Genomic DNA, 20,597 nt, shown 5'->3' with positions numbered 1-20,597 from the left:
GATCACACCATCCTGTCATTGATTACTTTCCTATAAAAGCATACCGAAAAATGTTTGCATGATGAATTAAGTACTTTCACTATACTGGGTAGGGCGGCATGGTGGTGTAGTGGTTAGCACTGTCGCCTCACAGCAAGAAGGTCCGGGTTCGAGCCCCGTGGCCGGCGATGGCCTTTCTGTGCGGAGTTTGCATGTTGTCCGCGTGGGTTTCCTCCGGGTGCTCCGGTTTCCCCCACAGTCCAAAGACATGCAGGTTAGGTTAACTGGTGACTCGAAATTGACCGTAGGTGTGAATGGTTGTCTGTGTCTATGTGTCAGCCCTGTGATGACCTGGCGACTTGTCCAGGGTGTACCCCGCCTTTCACCCGTAGTCAGCTGGGATAGGCTCCAGCTTGCCTGCGACCCTGTAGAACAGGATAAAGCGGCTAGAGATAATGAGATGAGATGAATTAAGTACTTTCATTATACTGGGTAGGGCGGTGTAGTGGTTAGCACTGTCGCCTCACAGCAAGAAGGTCCGGGTTCGAGCCCCGTGGCCGGCGAGGGCCTTTCTGTGCGGAGTTTGCATGTTCTCCCCGTGTCCGCGTGGGTTTCCTCCGGGTGCTCCGGTTTCCCCCACAGTCCAAAGACATGCAGGTTAGGTTAACTGGTGACTCTAAATTGAGCGTAGGTGTGAATGTGAGTGTGAATGGTTGTCTGCGTCTATGTGTCAGCCCTGTGATGACCTGGCGACTTGTCCAGGGTGTACCCCGCCTTTCGCCCGTAGTCAGCTGGGATAGGCTCCAGCTTGCCTGCGACCCTGTAGAACAGGATAAAGCGGCTAGAGATAATGAGATGAGATGAATTAAGTACTTTCATTATACTGGGTAGGGCGGTGTAGTGGTTAGCACTGTCGCCTCACAGCAAGAAGGTCCGGGTTCGAGCCCCGTGGCCGGCGAGGGCCTTTCTGTGCGGAGTTTGCATGTTCTCCCCGTGTCCGCGTGGGTTTCCTCCGGGTGCTCCGGTTTCCCCCACAGTCCAAAGACATGCAGGTTAGGTTAACTGGTGACTCTAAATTGAGCGTAGGTGTGAATGTGAGTGTGAATGGTTGTCTGCGTCTATGTGTCAGCCCTGTGATGACCTGGCGACTTGTCCAGGGTGTACCCCGCCTTTCGCCCGTAGTCAGCTGGGATAGGCTCCAGCTCGCCTGCGACCCTGTAGAACAGGATAAAGCGGCTAGAGATAATGAGATGAGACCAACTGAGGGAATATCTTTGTGAAGAATGGTTTTCCATCTCTCCACTGCAGTTCCAGAAACTTCTAGAATCCATGCCAAGGCACAAAGCAGTTGTTTTGGCGGCTCTTTATGTCCAAACACATTGTTAACACGCTTGTTGTTGTTGTTGTTGTTGTTGTTGTTGACTTCAGTTTGTACGGTCTGTATTTACAAAAACAGTCTCTTGTAAAGAAAGGTAAAGGGTTGTCAGGCTATTATCCTTCGAGATGCTGATTGGTTGCTACCTGAGCTGTCGCGGAAGCCGATTGGTTGATCAGGCGGCCTCGCGTCCACGTGCGTGATCTGATTGGTCGGTGAGGTTGCCGCGCGGAGGAGGGATGGAGCGCGAGCCGCTATAGATCAGAGAGGAAGCCGCGCTGACAGAAGGATTCGCTGAGAGACTTTTACCTGAGGGCGAGTTTCTCTCTCATTACCGCTCATAATTATCACCAAAAAACTCTCTTTACATCGACATGGACTGTCGAAAAGTAAGTAGAGCTGTTTTTTAAAGCTTGCTGGGATTCTTTGTAAGTCTGAGGTCGGCGAATAAACTGTTTTAAGTCCTTTTTTTTTGCAGTTTTTCCTGAATGAGGTGTAAGAAGGTTTTCAAAATGTCACCTGTAGAATGATGTTAATGGCAGGATAAATGTAACTGAGTAATAATTGACTATTGCACTTGCTGAGAGGTTACATAAGAATCAGCTGGTGTGTGTGTGTGTGTGTGTGTGGGATGTGGATTATGGGTTCCTTCAAAAAAAAAAAAATTCCACATCTCAGAGACTTTATTCTTCTTTTACATCCTTCCTCACAGACTATAGTGTGACAGTAGATACTAGAAATAGGAAACATGGCAGCTTGGGTAATGTAAGCTTGGGTATGCAAAAATTGGGAATGCAAAAATGATTGGCATTGTGATACAAATGAATCCATGAAACTCAACTCACCATGCAATCTGCCGTGAGCAGTGAACAATTTTAATAAATCAAGGTTTGTTTTTTCATTCCACTTGAGTTCAGATCACAGGTCAAACAGTTTGTTTTTCTTGTTTTTTTTTTTTTTTCCCCTCATGTGGGCGTTTTAAAGAGCCATGGCTTCTTCACACTTACACAATTTTGCTCCGAAGCAAAACAAGATACAATGCTGATCTGATCTGCAACTTCTTGAATCTTGAACTATGATCGATATGATATGACAAAAATGTCATATCATTCTTGAAGGCATTTCTACACTATGATACACGATGTGATGATGATGATGATGATTATACACTCAATGGCCACTTTAATTAATAGCTCTTGATTTCACACCTGGTCCCCTTTAAAGGAACCAGACTCAGTCCTCTTTAACACTACGTTCAGACTGCAACCTGAAACCACCCATATCCGATTTGTTGTGAAATCCGATTTTTTTGTTAGGCCGTTCACATTACAGGTATGGCAGTTTTCCGCCGAACGGCGGAAATCCGCCGTTTTGAATTTCAATTTTATCATTTTTGTGGAACGTCTAAATCCGTAGAGAAAAGTTTTAGGGGGGGTTAGGTACCTAACTTTTATTGCTGCTACCGAGATTGGTGTCAAATCGTATCGAAACCACATGTCTCGCGAACAACGGAAGCTTCTATATCGAGTGTAACAATGAACAAGAGGGCTCTGATTGGTCCACTCTACATCCGCTGTACACGCACTTCCGCTTCCCTACTTTCCCGGTTTGGTTTGTTTTCACGACCGACATTTTTAAAAACACGAGCGAAGATGGAGCAGCATGAAGAGCGGTTGATTGAGGAAGTACGGACATCTATACGACTCCAGTTCTAGTCATTATAAGTAACCGGAGGATAAACACTCCACTAACCACACCCACCAACTACTCCTAGCGACTTCGCGCCCCCTTGCGTTGTGCCGGTAAATAACTTTAGATACTTACTTATTTTTATCATGTATTTTTCACACAATATACATGTAAAATGGCTAGAAAATAGGTAGAAGAGGCTAAAAAGGCTAAAGCTTCAGGGGGGCGGAGCCCCCTGAACCCCCCGTTCGGAGTTTCAGCTGAAATAAAATTTTCCTGTTGCCATCCCTGACATTACCAATTATATGAGACTTGTATGCGATCTCCAGTATGAACGGAAAGTGTCCCGCATGCGCAAATTGACACGTAATAAGCACATCTACGTAATACGTAAACAAAAAAAAAAGCGCACTCTTCAAGTTTGCAAGTAAAGCATGGAGATGAGGCGAGACCTGGCGATGTGGTTTTTGTGGCGGCGGCGGAACTCGCACAATAATCTGATTAATGTGGGCAGCAGACTAATGAGACCGAAGGTGTCAAATTACTCGAAATTTCCAGAACAATCTTATAATCTTGTAATACAGGATGGTTTAACATCCAGGTCCCTACCAAATCCACCATTAGCTTGATCAATTCTATAAAAGTCTATTTAAATTCTGAAAACTGTACAAATGTTGTTGTTTTCCACCAAAGAGGCGGGATTAGCCAACGCAGAATAGTGACGTTTGTCTCTTGTTGATGACGTGTAGGTCGCATGAATGCGACCTGTCCGGTCAGACTGCAGTCGCATGTGAAAATAACGGATATGCATCGGAATTAGGACCACATATCCAAGCGGCCTGGGTCGCATGTGAAAAAATCGGATCTGTGTCGTTCAGATTGTCAATAACAAATCGGATACAGGTCGCATATGGGCAAAAAAATCGGATATGGGTCGTTTCAGGGTGCAGTCTGAACATAGTCTAAGTGGACCAAAAAGTGGACCAACAGAAAAAGAACTCAGTTCTTTTTGTGTTCACACTGTGAATTTATTACAAAGAGGACTGGGTTCTCTTTCTGGTCCAGTTAAGCTTTGATGGGGCCTCAGTCCTCTTTCTGTTCACACCAGGTCCTCTAGAGCCCTCAGACCCCCCAGTGCACAGAATTCTGGGTAATTTTCTCTTGAATCAAAATGTCTGCTGCCATGCTTGCCCTGCTGTATTCTTTGATCAAAATAGTGCGGATTAAGGAAAATAAATTTATTCCAGCGGCTGTGGTAAGTTCCAAAAGGAAGTTGAGTTTCCCTGCTACAGTCACATGACCAACTACGGCAAACGAAGAAGGTTAAACTACAGTGAAAAAGGCGAAGTGAACCCGGTGCGCTTTTTGTTCACAATGCGCAGATTAGGCGAACCGTACCGTTGATTTTTAGCGAACCGTACTGAGACCACCTCCTGAGGTGGTCTCAGTTCGGTTCGCTTTAAAGGGGTCTGGGTACGGTTGGAGTGTTCACATAATGCGCAAAAAATGCTGAGTCATCGATCTGAGTTCGGTTAGATGGCTGAAAGGGACCAAGTGTGAAAACACCCTAAGATCCCTGTTCTTGGCTGCAGGACTGGAACCCAGTGTGTTCTTCTGCTGTTGCATGCTGAGATGCTTTTCTGCTCACCACGGTTGTAACAAGTTGCTATGAGTTACGATATCCTTCCTGGCAAAAAAAAAAAGCTCGAACCAATCTGGCCATTTTCTTCTGACCTCTCTTATCAGCAAAGCAACACAGAACTGTCGCCCGCTCTATGTTTTTTGTTTTTCGCACCATTCTGTGTAAACACTCAAGACTGTTGTGTGTGCAAACCCCAGGAGGAGTTTCTGAAATATTCAAACCAGCAGCCCATCTGGCTCAAACCAACACCCATGCCACAGTGAAAGAAAGAAAGAAAGAAAGAAAGAAAGAAAGAAAGAAAGAAAGAAAGAAAGAAAGAAAGAAAGTCAGACTTTGAGATCACAATTTTTCCCGTTCTGATGCTTGAAGTGAACATTAACTGAAGCGCTTGATTTGTATCTGCATGATTTTTTTTTTTTGCATTGTGCTGCTGCTGTCAAGGGATCGGCTGATTAGAGAACTGCATAAAACAAAACAGCAGGTGGATGTATAGGTGTTCCTAATAAAGTGGCCGGTGAGTGTATATAGTCTGGATTTGAAGTGTTGTAGCGTAGTGTACCACGGCGCTATAGAATTCTAGATCCTGATTGGTCAGAAGGCTTTGATTAATTTTCTACAGCAGCAGCTCGGACAGTAGTTTTGCCTGTAATTCAAATCACCGGTTTATATTAATGCACTCGCTCTAATATAGTAATAATTTACACAGGGATTTTCATTGTGGATGCTCAACATAATCTGATAATAAACAGTTTGAACCAGAAAAACATACAGTATATGATAATTTCTGTAAAGACACATTATTTTAAATATTGTATTTAAATATTAAATAATGTAAGGAGTCTTTCGTGTCCATGCTTTGTAGCAGGCAGAAAGTAGAAAGAAGTGCTTTTGGTTTTTTTTTTTTTTAAGGTACTATAACCTCAGATTTGCATGCGTATGCTGTGTGTGTGTGTGTTGGATAGAAGGATGAGTCGGTTCAGAGTCTGCTATGTAAGTAGTAATTAAACAGCCGCACGGATTGCCAAGGCATGGTGGAAATTGCACTCTTCAGCTGAAGCGCATTTGCTGAAATGCCGTTGTCTTATTATCTGTCACAATGTTTGCTGGAAACAATGTTCAACATTTTTGACATTTCTGATACCCATTTCTATAGTCAAAGCCCGCCAACACAAAGAATCAGCAACACAAGCAGTGAAGGACATTGCATAAGCGTGGGTTCTGACTTCAGGGCTGAGAACTTTCTTGAAACACGAACACTAACTGCATTTATCATCTGAGCAGAATCCAAAGATCAGGCTTGCGAATGATGAGACAGATGGTCATTTTCACGTTCCAAACTGATGGGCCGCTGTTCCAGCAAGACGCACTTGCAAGTGCACTTTCACATAAGTGTTGATTGGCCTTGGTAGCTGTGCCCAGATGAGCTTCCAGTTCTATTAAGAATGAGCACCATTAATATTCAAAGGGGTATGCAAGCCAAAAAAGCATACAGCAGCACCTCAGCTTTGGCTTCTGTGAAAGTCCTTTGAGCAGAAAGGGCAAGGCAGGCCCATGAGGCCTTGTTTGTCGTACAATAAATTGCATGTTTATCCCTCCATAATAGCAGAGCAGCCCCTAAGGAACGTCACGCTTCCTTTCCGTTCAGCATGGTTCCTTGAAAGGTTCCTAGGTGAAGCTCGGGATCTGCAAAGCATCGGTCTCTGCAGAGCAATGAACCCTCAGCAGACAAGCTAAATTAGATGCGATGTCGGAAACTCGGGCCTCGATGGGCAGTGATGACAAGCGCTGGCCATGTGGGAAATGTGAAAAAAAGAGCTCACAGAAACCCACAGGGAAGGAAGCATGTCTTCAGCTACAGCCTGGTTCATTAGAGATAAAGCTAAAGGGAATTGGTGGAATTTCATGGCCACACTGATTAGTTGGCTGTGCTATAATGACATTATGTCATCTGGATATCACTTGCTGTAATGAGTCTATGAAGGGTGTTGCATAATAATAATTTGTATGGATTTTGGGATATAACAGATGGTTAGAGTCTCCTGACCAAATGCAACTAAGGTTGTCAGCCCACATGTTGAATTTGTGCCTAATAAACTGAACAGAATTATAAATTTTTGAGAGGAAAGGCAAAATAAGGCAACAACTGTTTTATACTTTACAATTTGTAACGAAGAGTGGAAACATTTTAGTACTCTAAGCAGCACTGCTTTCTAAATAGTACTGGATTTATATATTTATTTATTACTTTGGGCTTGAAGCTTATGACATTTTTATTACATCATCTGCATATTATTAATTTCATTTACTCATAGCCAACATGGCCGCCATCACACTGTTTTCTGCCCTCTAGGAGGGCTGCGCTCAGCCACAAGACGAGGACATCATGGATATCCCACTGGACGACCCTACCGCTAACAAGGCTGCTGCTAAGATCCAGGCCGGCTTCCGGGGTCACATGACTAGGAAGAAGATGAAGGATGACAAGCCAAGAGAAGAGGTGAACAAAAAACACACTAAACGGAATTCTGGACACTTGGAAAACAGTGTTCCTTCCAAAACAAGATTGTGTTTGCACTTTTTGAGCTCACAAACAAGAACGTGGATGTTCTTTTCCTCAGGGGTTTATCACGTAGGGATTTATTTACACCTCTGCCTCAGTTGCTGTCCTTTCGAATGGAACTTTTCATGGTTAATTGGAGGTTTTCTGTTAACGTTTGAGTTAACGTCCTCAAAGTGATATCCTGTCCAGAACAGCTACAGTGGGGCAAAAAAGTATTTAGTCAGCCACCAATTGTGCAAGTTCTCCCAGTTAAAAAGATGAGAGGCCTGTAATTTTCATCATAGGTACACTTCAACTATGAGAGACAGAATGGGGGGAAAGAATCCAGGAAATCACATTGTAGGATTTTTAATGAATTAATTGGTAAATTCCTCAGTAAAATAAGTATTTGGTCACCTACAAACAAGCAAGATTTCTGGCTCTCACAGACCTGTAACTTCTTCTTTAAGAGGCTCCTCTGTCCTCCACTCGTTACCTGTATTAATGGCACCTGTTTGAACTCGTTATCAGTATAAAAGACACCTGTCCACAACCTCAAACAGTCACACTCCAAACTCCACTATGGCCAAGACCAAAGAGCTGTCAAAGGACACCAGAAACAAAATTGTAGACCTGCACCAGGCTGGGAAGACTGAATCTGCAATAGGTAAGCAGCTTGGTGTGAAGAAATCAACTGTGGGAGCAATTATTAGAAAATGGAAGACATACAAGACCACTGATAATCTCCCTCGATCTGGGGCTCCACGCAAGATCCCACCCTGTGGGGTCAAAATGATCACAAGAACGGTGAGCAAAAATCCCAGAACCACACGGGGGGACCTAGTGAATGACCTGCAGAGAGCTGGGACCAAAGTAACAAAGGCTACCATCAGTAACACACTACGCCGCCAGGGACTCAAATCCTGCAGTGCCAGACGTGTCCCCCTGCTTAAGCCAGTACATGTCCAGGCCCGTCTGAAGTTTGCTAGAGAGCATTTGGATGATCCAGAAGAGGATTGGGAGAATGGCATATGGTCAGATGAAACCAAAATAGAACTTTTTGGTAAAAACTCAACTTGTCGTGTTTGGAGGAGAAAGAATGCTGAGTTGCATCCAAAGAACACCATACCTACTGTGAAGCATGGGGGTGGAAACATCATGCTTTGGGGCTGTTTTTCTGCAAAGGGACCAGGACGACTGATCCGTGTAAAGGAAAGAATGAATGGGGCCATGTATCGTGAGATTCTGAGTAAAAACCTCCTTCCATCAGCAAGGGCATTGAAGATGATGAAACGTGGCTGGGTCTTTCAGCATGACAATGATCCCAAACACACCGCCCGGGCAACGAAGGAGTGGCTTCGTAAGAAGCATTTCAAGGTCCTGGAGTGGCCTAGCCAGTCTCCAGATCTCAACCCCATAGAAAATCTTTGGAGGGAGTTGAAAGTCCGTGTTGCCCAGCGACAGCCCCAAACATCACTGCTCTAGAGGAGATCTGCATGGAGGAATGGGCCAAAATACCAGCAACAGTGTGTGAAAACCTTGTGAAGACTTACAGAAAACGTTTGACCTCTGTCATTGCCAACAAAGTGTGTATAACAAAGTATTGAGATGAACTTTTGTTATTGACCAAATACTTATTTTCCACCATAATTTGCAAATAAATTCTTTAAAAATCAGACAATGTGATTTTCTGGATTTTTTTTTTTCTCATTCTGTCTCTCATAGTTGAAGTGTACCTATGATGAAAATTACAGGCCTCTCTCATCTTTTTAAGTGGGAGAACTTGCACAATTGGTGACTGACTAAATACTTTTTTGCCCCACTGTATATATCGTTCTTCAAATACATCTAGTTATGTTCTAGTGGGGATCAGGTGAATCACAAACATCTGTGTCCCCAAAACCCATGATATTCATGTTTTTGTCTTGACTTACTGATTAGGATAGGTTAAGGGTTAGATTAAGCAACTGAAATAAGAAATAGGTACATAATATTGTATAAAGACATTGTTTTCACATCAGTGATGCAAAGTAAATTGTGAGTAGCAGCTTAAAAGGAGATTTGCATAACCATGCTTCTGGGACCATTTTCAGACCGACGAGATCACAAAACAGCTGACTCACACCTTCATCTTTTTAAATTCTGCCACATTTTGTTTCAAAATGACTCGGACTAAAATTCTCTCTGTTTTCAAAAGCAAGCAATTTCAGTATTAGCATTATACTAATTATGCATATCAGTAGCATTAGTATAATAATGATAATAATGGCGGCACGGTGGTGTAGTGGTTAGCGCTGTCGCCTCACAGCAAGAAGGTCCTGGGTTCGAGCCCCGGGGCCAGCGAGGGCCTTTCTGTGTGGAGTTTGCATGTTCTCCCCGTGTCCACGTGGGTTTCCTCCGGGTGCTCCGGTTTCCCCCACAGTCCAAAGACATGCAGGTTAGGTTAACTGGTGACTCTAAATTGACCGTAGGTGTGAATGTGAGTGTGAATGGTTGTCTGTGTCTATGTGTCAGCCCTGTGATGACCTGGCGACTTGTCCAGGGTGTACCCCGCCTTTCGCCCGTAGTCAGCTGGGATAGGCTCCAGCTTGCCTGCGACCCTGTAGAAGGATAAAGCGGCTAGAGATAATGAGATGAGAGATGAGGTTACACTGATTACTAATTAGTGTAGCATTGCGAATTAGCATAACATTACTAATAGTATGTCACTGATAATGTGTGTAACATTGCTAATCAGCATAAAATTTCTAAACTGTGTAACATTACTAATCAGTGTAACATCGCTAATGAATTTAATATCACTAATCATTAATCAATGTAGCATTGCTAATGAGTGTTATATTAATCAGAGTAACATTACTAATCTGACTAACATTGCTGATCAGTGTAACGTCACTAGTAATTAGCACTGTCGCCTTAAGGCCTCTGCATGCTCTTGCGACAAGGCTTTCGCAGATAGCTTTTCGCAGACAGTTGTAATTTATCGTTGAGCAGGGAGTAATAGGCGTGCGCGATGTTATTCACTGCCACAATGCAAGGGGGCGCGAAGTCGCGAAATCGCTAGGAGTAGTTGGTGGGTGTGGTTAGTGGAGTGTTTATCATCCGGTTACTTATAATGACTAGAACTGGAGTCGTATAGATGTACGTACTTCCTCGATCAACCGCTCTTCGTGCTGCTCCATCTTCGCTCGTGTTTTTAAAAATGGCGGTCGTGAAAACAAACCAAACCGGGAAAGTAGGGAAGCGGAAGTGCGTGTACAGCGGATGTAGAGTGGACCAATCAGAGCCCTCTTGTCTGCGACGCTGTCTGCGAGGCTTCTGCGGTGGTCACAATTTTTGGGAGGTGCGCGCAGAGCGTCTGCGAAGGTGGGGGGGCTACGCAGACACTGTCTGCGACGCTATCTGCGAGGACTGGGTTGTCAGCATAAATTGGCCTTTACAGCAAGAAGGTTTTGGGTTCGAGCTCAGTGGCCAACGGGGGCCTTTGTGTGTGGAGTTTGCATGTTCTCCAGGCGTCTGCATGGGTTTCCTCCGGGTGCTCCGGTTTCCTCCCACAGTCCAAAGACATGCAGTTTGGTTAACATGGGGCAGCCTTGGGCTGAAGTGCCCTTGAGTAAGGGTAGTATCTCACTGGGCTGCGACAGCCCGCGACTAGTTGGAGACACAACAATTGCGATAAAATATGCGAATTAGCAACAATTTTCACTTGGAATCACAGTGAATTGATATTCGCATATTTTATCGCATTTGTTGTGTCTCCAACTAGTCGCAGGCTGTCACAGCCCAGCGAGATACACTCGCACTTCCTGTCTCATGGAAACCGACGTGAGAAGGGTTCGTGACGGCTTTGCGACACCAGCGACGCATTTGCGGCTATTTTGAGAGAAATTTTGTCACACGAATTTTTTGAACATGTTCAAAGTTTCAGCGATGAAGGAGCGCCCCTTTGCGACTCATGGGAGGAAATTGAGAAGCCCCGCTAATGTTTCAAGACACTTTTGAAACTCTCTCGCGAATGACGTTTGTAATTTGTCGCAAGCTGTTGCAGCCCAGTGAGATACTGGCTTAAGGGCACCTAACCCCCAACTGCTCCTCGGGCGCTGTAGCATAGCTGCCCACTGCTCTGGGTATGTGTGTGTGCTCATTGTTCACTTGTGTGTGTTCACTGCTTCAGACGGGTTAAATGCAGGGGATGAATTTCACTGTGCTTGAGTGTGCATTTGACAAATAAAGGCTTCTTCTAAAAAAAAAAAATCACTAATCAATATAACATTTCATAACATCACTAATCAGTTTAACATCAGTAATCAATTTAACATTTCGTAATATTAATAATCAGTGTAACATCAGTATCACATTAGTAATCAGCAATTAGTTATTATTATTATTATTATACTAATTAGTAATGTTGCATTGATTAGCATGTTGTATTGATTAGTGACATTACACTGATATTAAAGATTTATTTTAAGCACAGAAAATAAACTTAATAAACTTGAAATATGATATAAATGCAAAAAAAAATCAATTAAAAAATATTCCCACAGCTGATGGTTGATTACTGATTACTGATGATGGTGGTATCTAACAGAATCCCCCATAGGTGTTCAGCTGGGTTGAGATCTGGTGACTGTGAAAGTCAGAGCCTATGATTCATATAATTTTTTTCCCTCAGCAGTGAGCCCTCATGGCCTGTGCTTATGCGCAGAGACCATAACCATCAGGAGAGAAATGATGCAGGAAAGAATATAGCTGATCACTCTGAAGAACTTTTTGATTTGCAGTGACTCTTCCCTCTAAGAGGACAAGCAGAGCCAAATCCTCCATCTATCCATTATCTGTCGCCGTTTATCCTGTTCTACAGGGTCGCAGGCAAGCTGGAGCCTATCCCAGCTGACTATAGGGAGGGAAAGTGAAACACAGCGATCCTAGTGGTAGCGTTCCTAAGCCGAGAGCCATGCTGTTGAAAATCCCATAGACCCGATTTTTTTTTAAAAAATCCCACAAAGTTATGACGTGGAACTTGTACACCCCCCCAAAAAAAATATGTTGTATATGTTGGGATTATCTACTAACTGTGAAAGTATCAGGTGAAATTTCGCTGTCTTTTAAAAAATCGAAATTGCGCCTAACCTGTCAGAAACGGACTACAACCAAACTGTCTAGACAGAGTCGCTCATATTACGCCAGCAGTAGGCTTGATAAGTTTTGTTCTTCATACGAGCCCTTACAAGTGCTGACAGCTCTCCCTGTGAATAGCGGCAGTTGACTACATGCCCTGATCTATAATGGTTATCCCCACGAGATTCTGTACCATTTCTTATTGGTACAGAAATACTCCGCCAACCACGCTATACAAATCGGCATGTTGATGTAGGCTACTCGCCGGCCGCTACCTGCTACAGATTTGGAAAGGCGCTAGACTTGCGGTGACGTCACATACGCGACGTCAGGTCCGTGTAGTCTTTGATCAGCTTATTAAAAAACATTCAAAACAATTCAAAAAATAAAGTATGATCACCAGGATCGATAGAGCTGCCCGACATGCACAACATATGGAAGCCATTGTCTTAACTTTGAAGTGTAACCCGAAATGTAATTTTTTTGAAAAGATATTCCTGTGGCGGCACGGTGGTGTAGTGGTTAGCGCTGTCGCCTCACAGCAAGAAGGTCCGGGTTCGAGCCCCGTGGCCGGCGAGGGCCTTTCTGTGTGGAGTTTGCATGTTCTCCCCGTGTCCGCGTGGGTTTCCTCCAGGTGCTCCGGTTTCCTCCACAGTCCAAAGACATGCAGGTTAGGTTAACTGGTGACTCTAAATTGACCGTAGGTGTGAATGTGAGTGTGAATGGTTGTCTGTGTCTGTGTCAGCCCTGTGATGACCTGGCGACTTGTCCAGGGTGTACCCCGCCTTTCGCCCGTAGTCAGCTGGGATAGGCTCCAGCTTGCCTGCGACCCTGTAGAACAGGATAAAGCGGCTACAGATAATGAGATGAGATGAGATATTCCTGTTCATTTTGCCATAGAGGTTGGAACGCATCCAGTAGGGGGCGATGAGATTACTTTCCCTCCCTATGGGCGAAAGGCGGGGTACACCCTGGACAAGTCGCCAGGTCATCACAGGGCTGACACATAGAGACAAACAACCATTCACACTCACATTCACACCTACGGTCAATTTAGAGCCACCAATTATCCTAACCTGCATGTCTTTGGACTGTGGGGGAAACCGGAGCACCCGGAGGAAACCCATGGGGAGAACATGCAAACTCCGCACAGAAAGGCCCTCACCGTTTGAACCCAGGACCTTCTTGCTGTGAGGCGACATCGCTAACCACTACACCACCGTGCCACCCGGAGCCAAACCATGGCAGCAAAATAAATAAATACCCCCCAATGTATAACTCCCTGGTGTTCTCTTTAATTTGTCATTTGTTTGTGTGTATTCCATATATACAGTATGTATATGTGTTTGAAATGGATGGTTAAATCACAGTTCAAACTACTGAACTTTACAGATTTATAGATTAAATATGTAATATTTACAGATAACAGAAAAGCACATCGATTTTAGTTTGTACCCAAAGAAAAGAATACACTGTAGGCAAGTTAGGAAAATCGGCGCAGGGTTTTATTGATGTTCATAAGCCACCCTAGAAATGTGTTTTAGCAGAATTGGTATAGCATCAATGGATAAAATGTAAAAATAATAGAAGCAGTATACTGTAAATCATACCAAAGTGCAAAGACAAACAATTCAAAAGGCCCAATAACTGTAGATACAGCAGTACAAATAAAGTTATACAAATAGTACAATAAAGCCAAAAACAATAATAGCAATATATGTGTGTAAAAATGCAAATTTTGCATACATATTTACAATTATTGATTGTTTATGATGTTGTTTGTGGATTTATTAATTTTAAGTATATCCTGATTTGCTACATTCATTAAAAATGTCGACAACTGTCTGAGAAATTAGGAAGGGGGAAAAATGTATGATTTTCTGAAAAAAAAAAATACATTTGATGCACTTTACATTGTGTAATAAGGTGCTTACACACAATGCAGCTTTTCTATAAGAAAACCATCTACAAGTTTGTTTACATCACAGATTTCAATCTAGTATCTAATAGGACAGAATTTCAAACCCTACTCCACAGAGCATGTTGTGTCTGGGATTTATAGTCTCCCCATAGACCTCCTCATGGCTGAAACGGTTTCCTAGCAATGCTGCCTTAATTACTCGTTGCTAGGCGATAATACAGATGGCATGGGAGTATAGATCACAGGAGTGTCCGCACTCTTAGTTGTTTTATTTTTGCACAGGAACTGATTTTTATGTGGTTTTATGCACTGAATTTTCTGCACACACCTCAGTACGCCACTCAGTATGCCACTCGGTGCATACTATAGTTTTTAAAATGCTTGGTTGCTGGTTTATTAAGTACTTTTATATGGTGTAGCTAATAAACTGGCAACTCAGTGTATTTATGTCCAAATATTTGTCAAAATAAAAAAACTCAAGTAAGAAACTCAGCAAGCCAAGGAAATTGTTATTTCGAAGTTGATGGATGATAATCATTATGTGAAAAGTACAGGTTCCAGTGGTAAGGCTAATTATAAGAGACTACAAAATATACATATAATTGAAAACAAAGGAAAGAAATGTTCAATATGTTGAATATTCAGTATTCAAGATTTTGCACTATTTCTAGGTCACTGTACAGTACTGCGCAAGTCTTAGGCCCTGTCCGCACGGCAACGGATTCAGGTGAATCTGATAAAATTGTTTATTGTTTCGGCCTGGCGTCCACACGGCACCAGCGTTTTGGGTGCCCCAAAACGAAACCTTTTAAGAACGGGTTCCAGAGTGAAAAAATCTGGCAATGGCACCGTTGCGAAGTCGTCTGGATGAGTAGAACGGATTTGTTTACGATGATGTCACAACCACACGACTGTCAGTGCTTCACGCCGGGTAGAAGTATAACGAACTCGATGCGAGTTGTCAACAAATCCTATAACTTGGTTCATGAAACGCGCTTACAAAATATTTTCACTGTGAATATTTATTGTGTAATGGTGCAAAGTGAGAGAGAGAGAGAGAGAGAGAGTGAGAGAATAGCCCTTAGGGCAGAGTCTTTAGTCCAAACACTGTGGAAGCAGTACCAAACCGCGCACCACCCGTGCGCTTTCCAAAAACAATCCCGCCAGCAAAAATAGGAAAAAAAAGGAGCGATCTCACCACTTCAGATGTTGGTTTAAGTCCGACAATACATTCCTCAAAAAGTGCATAGAAGAACAAAGTAATCCATCAACGTGTAGCATTCAATTTATTCCGGACCATTAAAGAATTCTGGAGGATATCAGAATGTTGGCGTACCGGCTTCCATCTACCCCCATTCATTCCTCTTTCCGCGTCTTTCGTTTTACGCTACTGATTAATAATCAAAACTTTGTGTGGCTGATGCTACAGAAGAAGGGGTTTATGCGCATGCGTCTACTTCTTCTATTGTTCTGGTGTCTCCGATGGGACCGTCTTACAGCGCACGTAGTGGTGTGGCATGTGTATTGCATTGTTTTCAGCAAGCGTTGCGTTGCCATATGGACCTGAAATTTTACTGATCCGTTGCCCATGTGGACGCGATATTTAAAAAAAAAAATCTCGTTGCCATTGTCGTGTGGATGTAGCCTTAGGCACATGTAAAGAAATGCTGTAGACTAAAAATGGCTTAAAAATAATGAAATGAAATGTTTCAACATTAATAAATGCTATAAACAGCAGTAAGCTACTGGGCGGCACGGTGGTGTAGAGGTTAACACTGTTGCCCCACAGCAAGAAGGTTCTGGGTTTGAGCCCAGCAACCAGCAGGGGTCTTTCTGTGTGGAGTTTGCATGTTCTCCCCCTGTCTGTGTGGGTTTCCTCCAGGTGCTCCGGTTTCCCCCACAGTTTAAAGACATGTGGTTAGGTTAACATGGGACAGCCATGGCCTGAGGTTGGGCTGAAGTGCCTTTGAGCAAGGCACCTAATCCACAACTGCTCCGTGGGTGCTGTAGCATAGCTGCCCACTGCTCTGGGTATGTGTGCGTTCAGTGCTTCAGATGGGTTAAATGCAGAGGATGAATTTCACTGTGTGCTTAAAGGAACAGTCCACCGTACTTCCATAATGAAATCTGCTCTTATCTGAATTGAGACGAGCTGATCCGTACCTCTCCGAGCTTTGCGCGACCTCCCAGTCAGTCAGACGCGCTGTCACTCCTGTTAGCAATGTAGCTAGGCTCAGTATGGCCAATGGTATTTTTTGGGGCTGTAGTTAGATGCGACCAAACTCTTCCGCGTTTTTCCTGTTTACATAGGTTTATATGACCAGCGATATGAAACAAGTTCAGTTACACAAATTGAAACGTAGCGATTTTCTATGCTATGGAAAGTGCGCACTATAATGACAGGCGTACTAATTCCTTCTGCGCGCTTCGGCAGCGCATTGATATCTGAGCTCCGTAACAATGCGCTGCCGAAGCGCGCAGAAAGTGTTAGTACGCCTGTCATTATAGTGCGGACTTTCCATAGCATAGAAAATCGCTACGTTTCAATTTGTGTAACTGAACTTGTTTCATATCACTGGTCATATAAACCTATGTAAACAGGAAAAACGTGGAAGAGTTTGGTCGCATCTAACTACAGCCCCAAAAAATACCATTGGCCATACTGAGCCTAGCTACATTGCTAACAGGAGTGACAGCGCGTCTGACTGCGTCTGACTGACTGGGAGGTCGCGCAAAGCTCGGAGAGGTACGGAGCAGCTCGTCTCAATTCAGATAAGAGCATATTTCATTATGGAAGTATGGTGGACTGTTCCTTTAAGTCTGTGCCTCTTCTTCTTTATGAAACAAAGTCAATATTTGGTGTGAGACAACGCTTTGCTTTAAAAAAAAATAGTATTGGGGGGCGTTGTGGCTCCAGAGACCCGGGTTTGGTTCCAACCCGGGGTCGTTTCCCGATCCCTCCCCGTCTCTCTCCCGCTCATTTTCCTGTCTCTGCACTGTCCTATCTAATAGAGGTGGAAAAAGCCCCAAAAAAAAAATCTTTAAAAAAAAAATAGTAGTCTCAGGTACAGTGAATGCAGTTTTATGTGGAAATGAGCTGTAGGTTTTACTGAGCATCTTGCAGAACCAGCCACAGTTCTTCTGGACACTTTGACTGTCACACTTACTTCTTAGTTTTGCACCAAAACCCAGCAGCCTTCATTATGTTTTCTTTTTTAATCTGAAAAGTGCTCTCTTATGGAATATGCTGCTCAGATACAAACATTTTTTTTCTGTAACATTTAATTTTGTGCTGGAAAACGAATATTTGAAACTCTAAAATGTTTTTGTACTGACTCGGTAATGTAGAAGTCATAAAATAGAAATCTATAACAAAGTTTGTGTGGAGAAAAAAACAAGTTGCCTAAGACTTTTGCACAGTGCTGGAGGTCCTTTATCCCGAAGATCAGATTTTTATTCTGTCACATATTCATACAACACTGCAATGGATTTGATCGCAAGTGGATGTAAATTATTTTGCTAAAGGCAGAAACAGAGCAGGCTCCAGCTTGTCCACGACCCTGCACAGGATAAGCGGTTACAGATAATGGATGGATGGATGGGTGGAGAAGCAGAGCAGAAACTGGCTATTGAGGTATTTCACCTGACGTCACGTGACGCCCCGGTGTCCGCCATTTTGAAGGTCAAGCTAGCTAATGTCAACAACATAGTAGCTAGTATGTTACTGTAGCAATGTTTACGTTCAGTCATTTGGATGACTGTTAAAACCTTTCAGTCTCAAGTTTTTCCTTTACTGTATTTACTAGTTTACTGTAATTATGATCCGGCAGCTATTTACACCGGATCCAGTGTAAATAGCTGCCGGAGCGCGCTCCGGCTTGCTCCCCCTCAAATTAAGCAGCGCGCTCCGGCTTGCTCCCCCTCAAATTAAGCAGCGCGCTCCGGCTTGCTCCCCCTCAAATTAAGCAGCGTGCTCCGGCTTGCTCCCCCTCAAATTAAGCAGCGCGCTCCGGCTTGCTCCCCCTCAAATTAAGCAGGGCGCTCCGGCTTGCTCCCCCTCAAATTAAGCAGCGCGCTCCGGCTTACTCCCCCTCAAATTAAGCAGCGCGCTCCGGCTTGCTCCCAGAGTGCTCCGGCCGAGGTTCCGGAGCACGCTCCGGCTTGCTCCCCCTCAAATTAAGCAGCGCGCTCCGGCTTGCTCCCGGAGTGCTCCGGCCAAGGTTCCGGAGCACGCTCCGGCTTGCTCCCCCTCAAATTAAGCAGCGCGCCCCGGCTTGCTCCCGGGAGCAAGCCGGAGCGCGCTGCTTAATTTGAGGGGGAGCAAGCCGGAACGCGCTTCGGCAGCTATTTACACTGGATCCGGTGTAAATAGCTGCCGGATCATAATTACAGTAAACTAGTAAATACAGTAAAGGAAAAACTTGAGACTGAAATGTTTTAACAGTCATCCAAATGACTGAACGTAAACATTGCTACAGTAACATACTAGCTATGTTGTTGACATTAGCTAGTGCTAACAGCTAGCTGCTAGTGCACTGCTACAACACAGACACCGACCCTAATAATACAGTTCTTGGTCATTGCCTGGTAACAGCAAATTTATAACGGGCCATGTCTCAACAGACTAAGAAGTTATTTCAATGACATTTAATAACATTTTGTTTATCCTGAGGACCGAAAGTAAATGAAAATGTGAACAAACCTTAGCTGTAATAAGATGGCGACCACCGGCTCCAGGGACGACCCGCTGATGTAGGCATGTTACCCAGCCTGACACAAAATATTTGTAGGCATCCAAACTCTTATACGCTTTCAGATCAATACCTGTGTATGGCGATGGGTTTTTAACGACATAGGTATACAGATCATGTGGGCCGAAGTCAGGTAAAGACGAGGGCTTCGTGTACTTCCGTACGTCAGTGAACAATCCTGGTGGAAGCAGGTAAACGTCGTTCTCTAAGCCTGCTAACCTCAATTTTTGCAAATACCTCTCCCTCTGCTCGCCCTGTAAATGCCCTACGTCGCTGGATAGTGAAGGTGTTTTCTGCATCTCGCTCCTTTTTCTTTTATGTTTTTCGTTTGTCGCCTTCCTCGCATTCAAACTGATTCGAGCCGTGACGTCCAAAATGGCAGCCTAACGATGCATCACATGACTTGGTCACGTGGGTGAAAAACCTCAATAAACTCAGAAAGGGACGATTTTTCACAGATGTTAATGGACTTGTATTTCTTTTACAGAAGTGTGCATTTATTCTTCTCACTTCATTCAAAAGCAATGTATCTCATCAGTAGTAACAGGACTCGCTAGTCAGTGGTTACACATGAAAAGGTAACTGTAGTAAATGGTGGTCTGTTTATCTTTCAAGCGCCACTGATGCTTAAATTAAACTCTGCCACTCTATATTTATTCGTTGTTTGCTTTGTTCTCTGTTGCGTGAATTGTCGCCACAAGCTGACCAGTCTCATCTCTGTTCCAGAAACAAAGGGATAAGAAGAAGTAGCGTGAGAGGACATCCACTGCTGCCCTGACAGTTTTTCACACATCAGCGCAATAACCAGAGGTCAAAGAGAAACTTTCAGTGTATAATATATACAAGTGTAAACTTAGAAACTAAGCCTGGATCAGTGACCTTTCACTCCTCCTCTGCTTCTGATAGAGTTCGGACAGTAGTCCGTGGCGCACGATAACCCCTCAGCATGTTATATAGCTTCTGTGGATTATTGGATTTTCAATTATCGAATTCATTCATCATGTATGACTAATTCAGTGATTAACATTTCAGTTAAAGTAGTCTGTCGCTCCTAATAAGACAAGCAAAAAATGTGAACTGATTTTGTTTATTTATTTATTTATTTCATTATTTGTTTTTGGTTTTTTTGGTGCTCAGCCTTCCCTCCGCGCCTGTATTCTTACAGTATAGACGTATGCATTTATTACATTGCCTTTTCTAGTGTGGCTTTGTTTCTGCCTGTTTAATAAAGCAAAAAAAAAAAATGGTTCGGATTCAGTGCTGTCAAGGTGTTCATTATACAAGACTATTGTGATTTTTTTTTTTTAAAACAGATTTATATTTTCACGTTGTTGGAATACTTTTGAAAATTTCATTCAAAACCAAAATCTGAGGTGCGGCACGGTGGTGTAGTGGTTAGCGCTGTCGCCTCACAGCAAGAAGGTCCGGGTTCGAGCCCCGTGGCCGGCGAGGGCCTTTCTGTGTGGAGTTTGCATGTTCTCCCCGTGTCCGCGTGGGTTTCCTCCGGGTGCTCCGGTTTCCCCCACAGTCCAAAGACATGCAGGTTAGGTTAACTGGTGACTCTAAATTGAGCGTAGGTG

General features: G+C 43.7%; 1 protein-coding gene across 1 annotated transcript; it reads left to right on the top strand.

Annotated features, from left to right (window-relative positions):
* Positions 1–1,646: 1,646 nt before the first annotated feature.
* Positions 1,647–20,188, top strand: nrgna (neurogranin (protein kinase C substrate, RC3) a). The gene is made up of 3 exons (XM_060912473.1): positions 1,647–1,743; positions 7,036–7,182; positions 19,744–20,188. The coding sequence occupies exons 1-3, from the start codon at positions 1,729–1,731 to the stop codon at positions 19,765–19,767; spliced, it is 186 nt and encodes a 61-aa protein (XP_060768456.1). The 5' UTR covers positions 1,647–1,728; the 3' UTR covers positions 19,768–20,188.
* Positions 20,189–20,597: the final 409 nt, after the last annotated feature.

This window comes from Neoarius graeffei, chromosome 28, assembly GCF_027579695.1.
Source record: "Neoarius graeffei isolate fNeoGra1 chromosome 28, fNeoGra1.pri, whole genome shotgun sequence".
NCBI lineage: Eukaryota > Metazoa > Chordata > Actinopteri > Siluriformes > Ariidae > Neoarius > Neoarius graeffei.
Note: the sequence above shows the minus strand (reverse complement) of the source record. Positions and strands in the feature narration are given on the sequence as shown.

What these genes read in the sequence shown, in the direction of transcription:
- nrgna (XM_060912473.1), top strand. An exon ending in ATGACAAGCCAAGAGAAGAG is followed by an intron (nt 7,183 to 19,743) that starts GTGAACAAAAAA and finishes TCTCTGTTCCAG; the next exon opens with AAACAAAGGGATAAGAAGAA.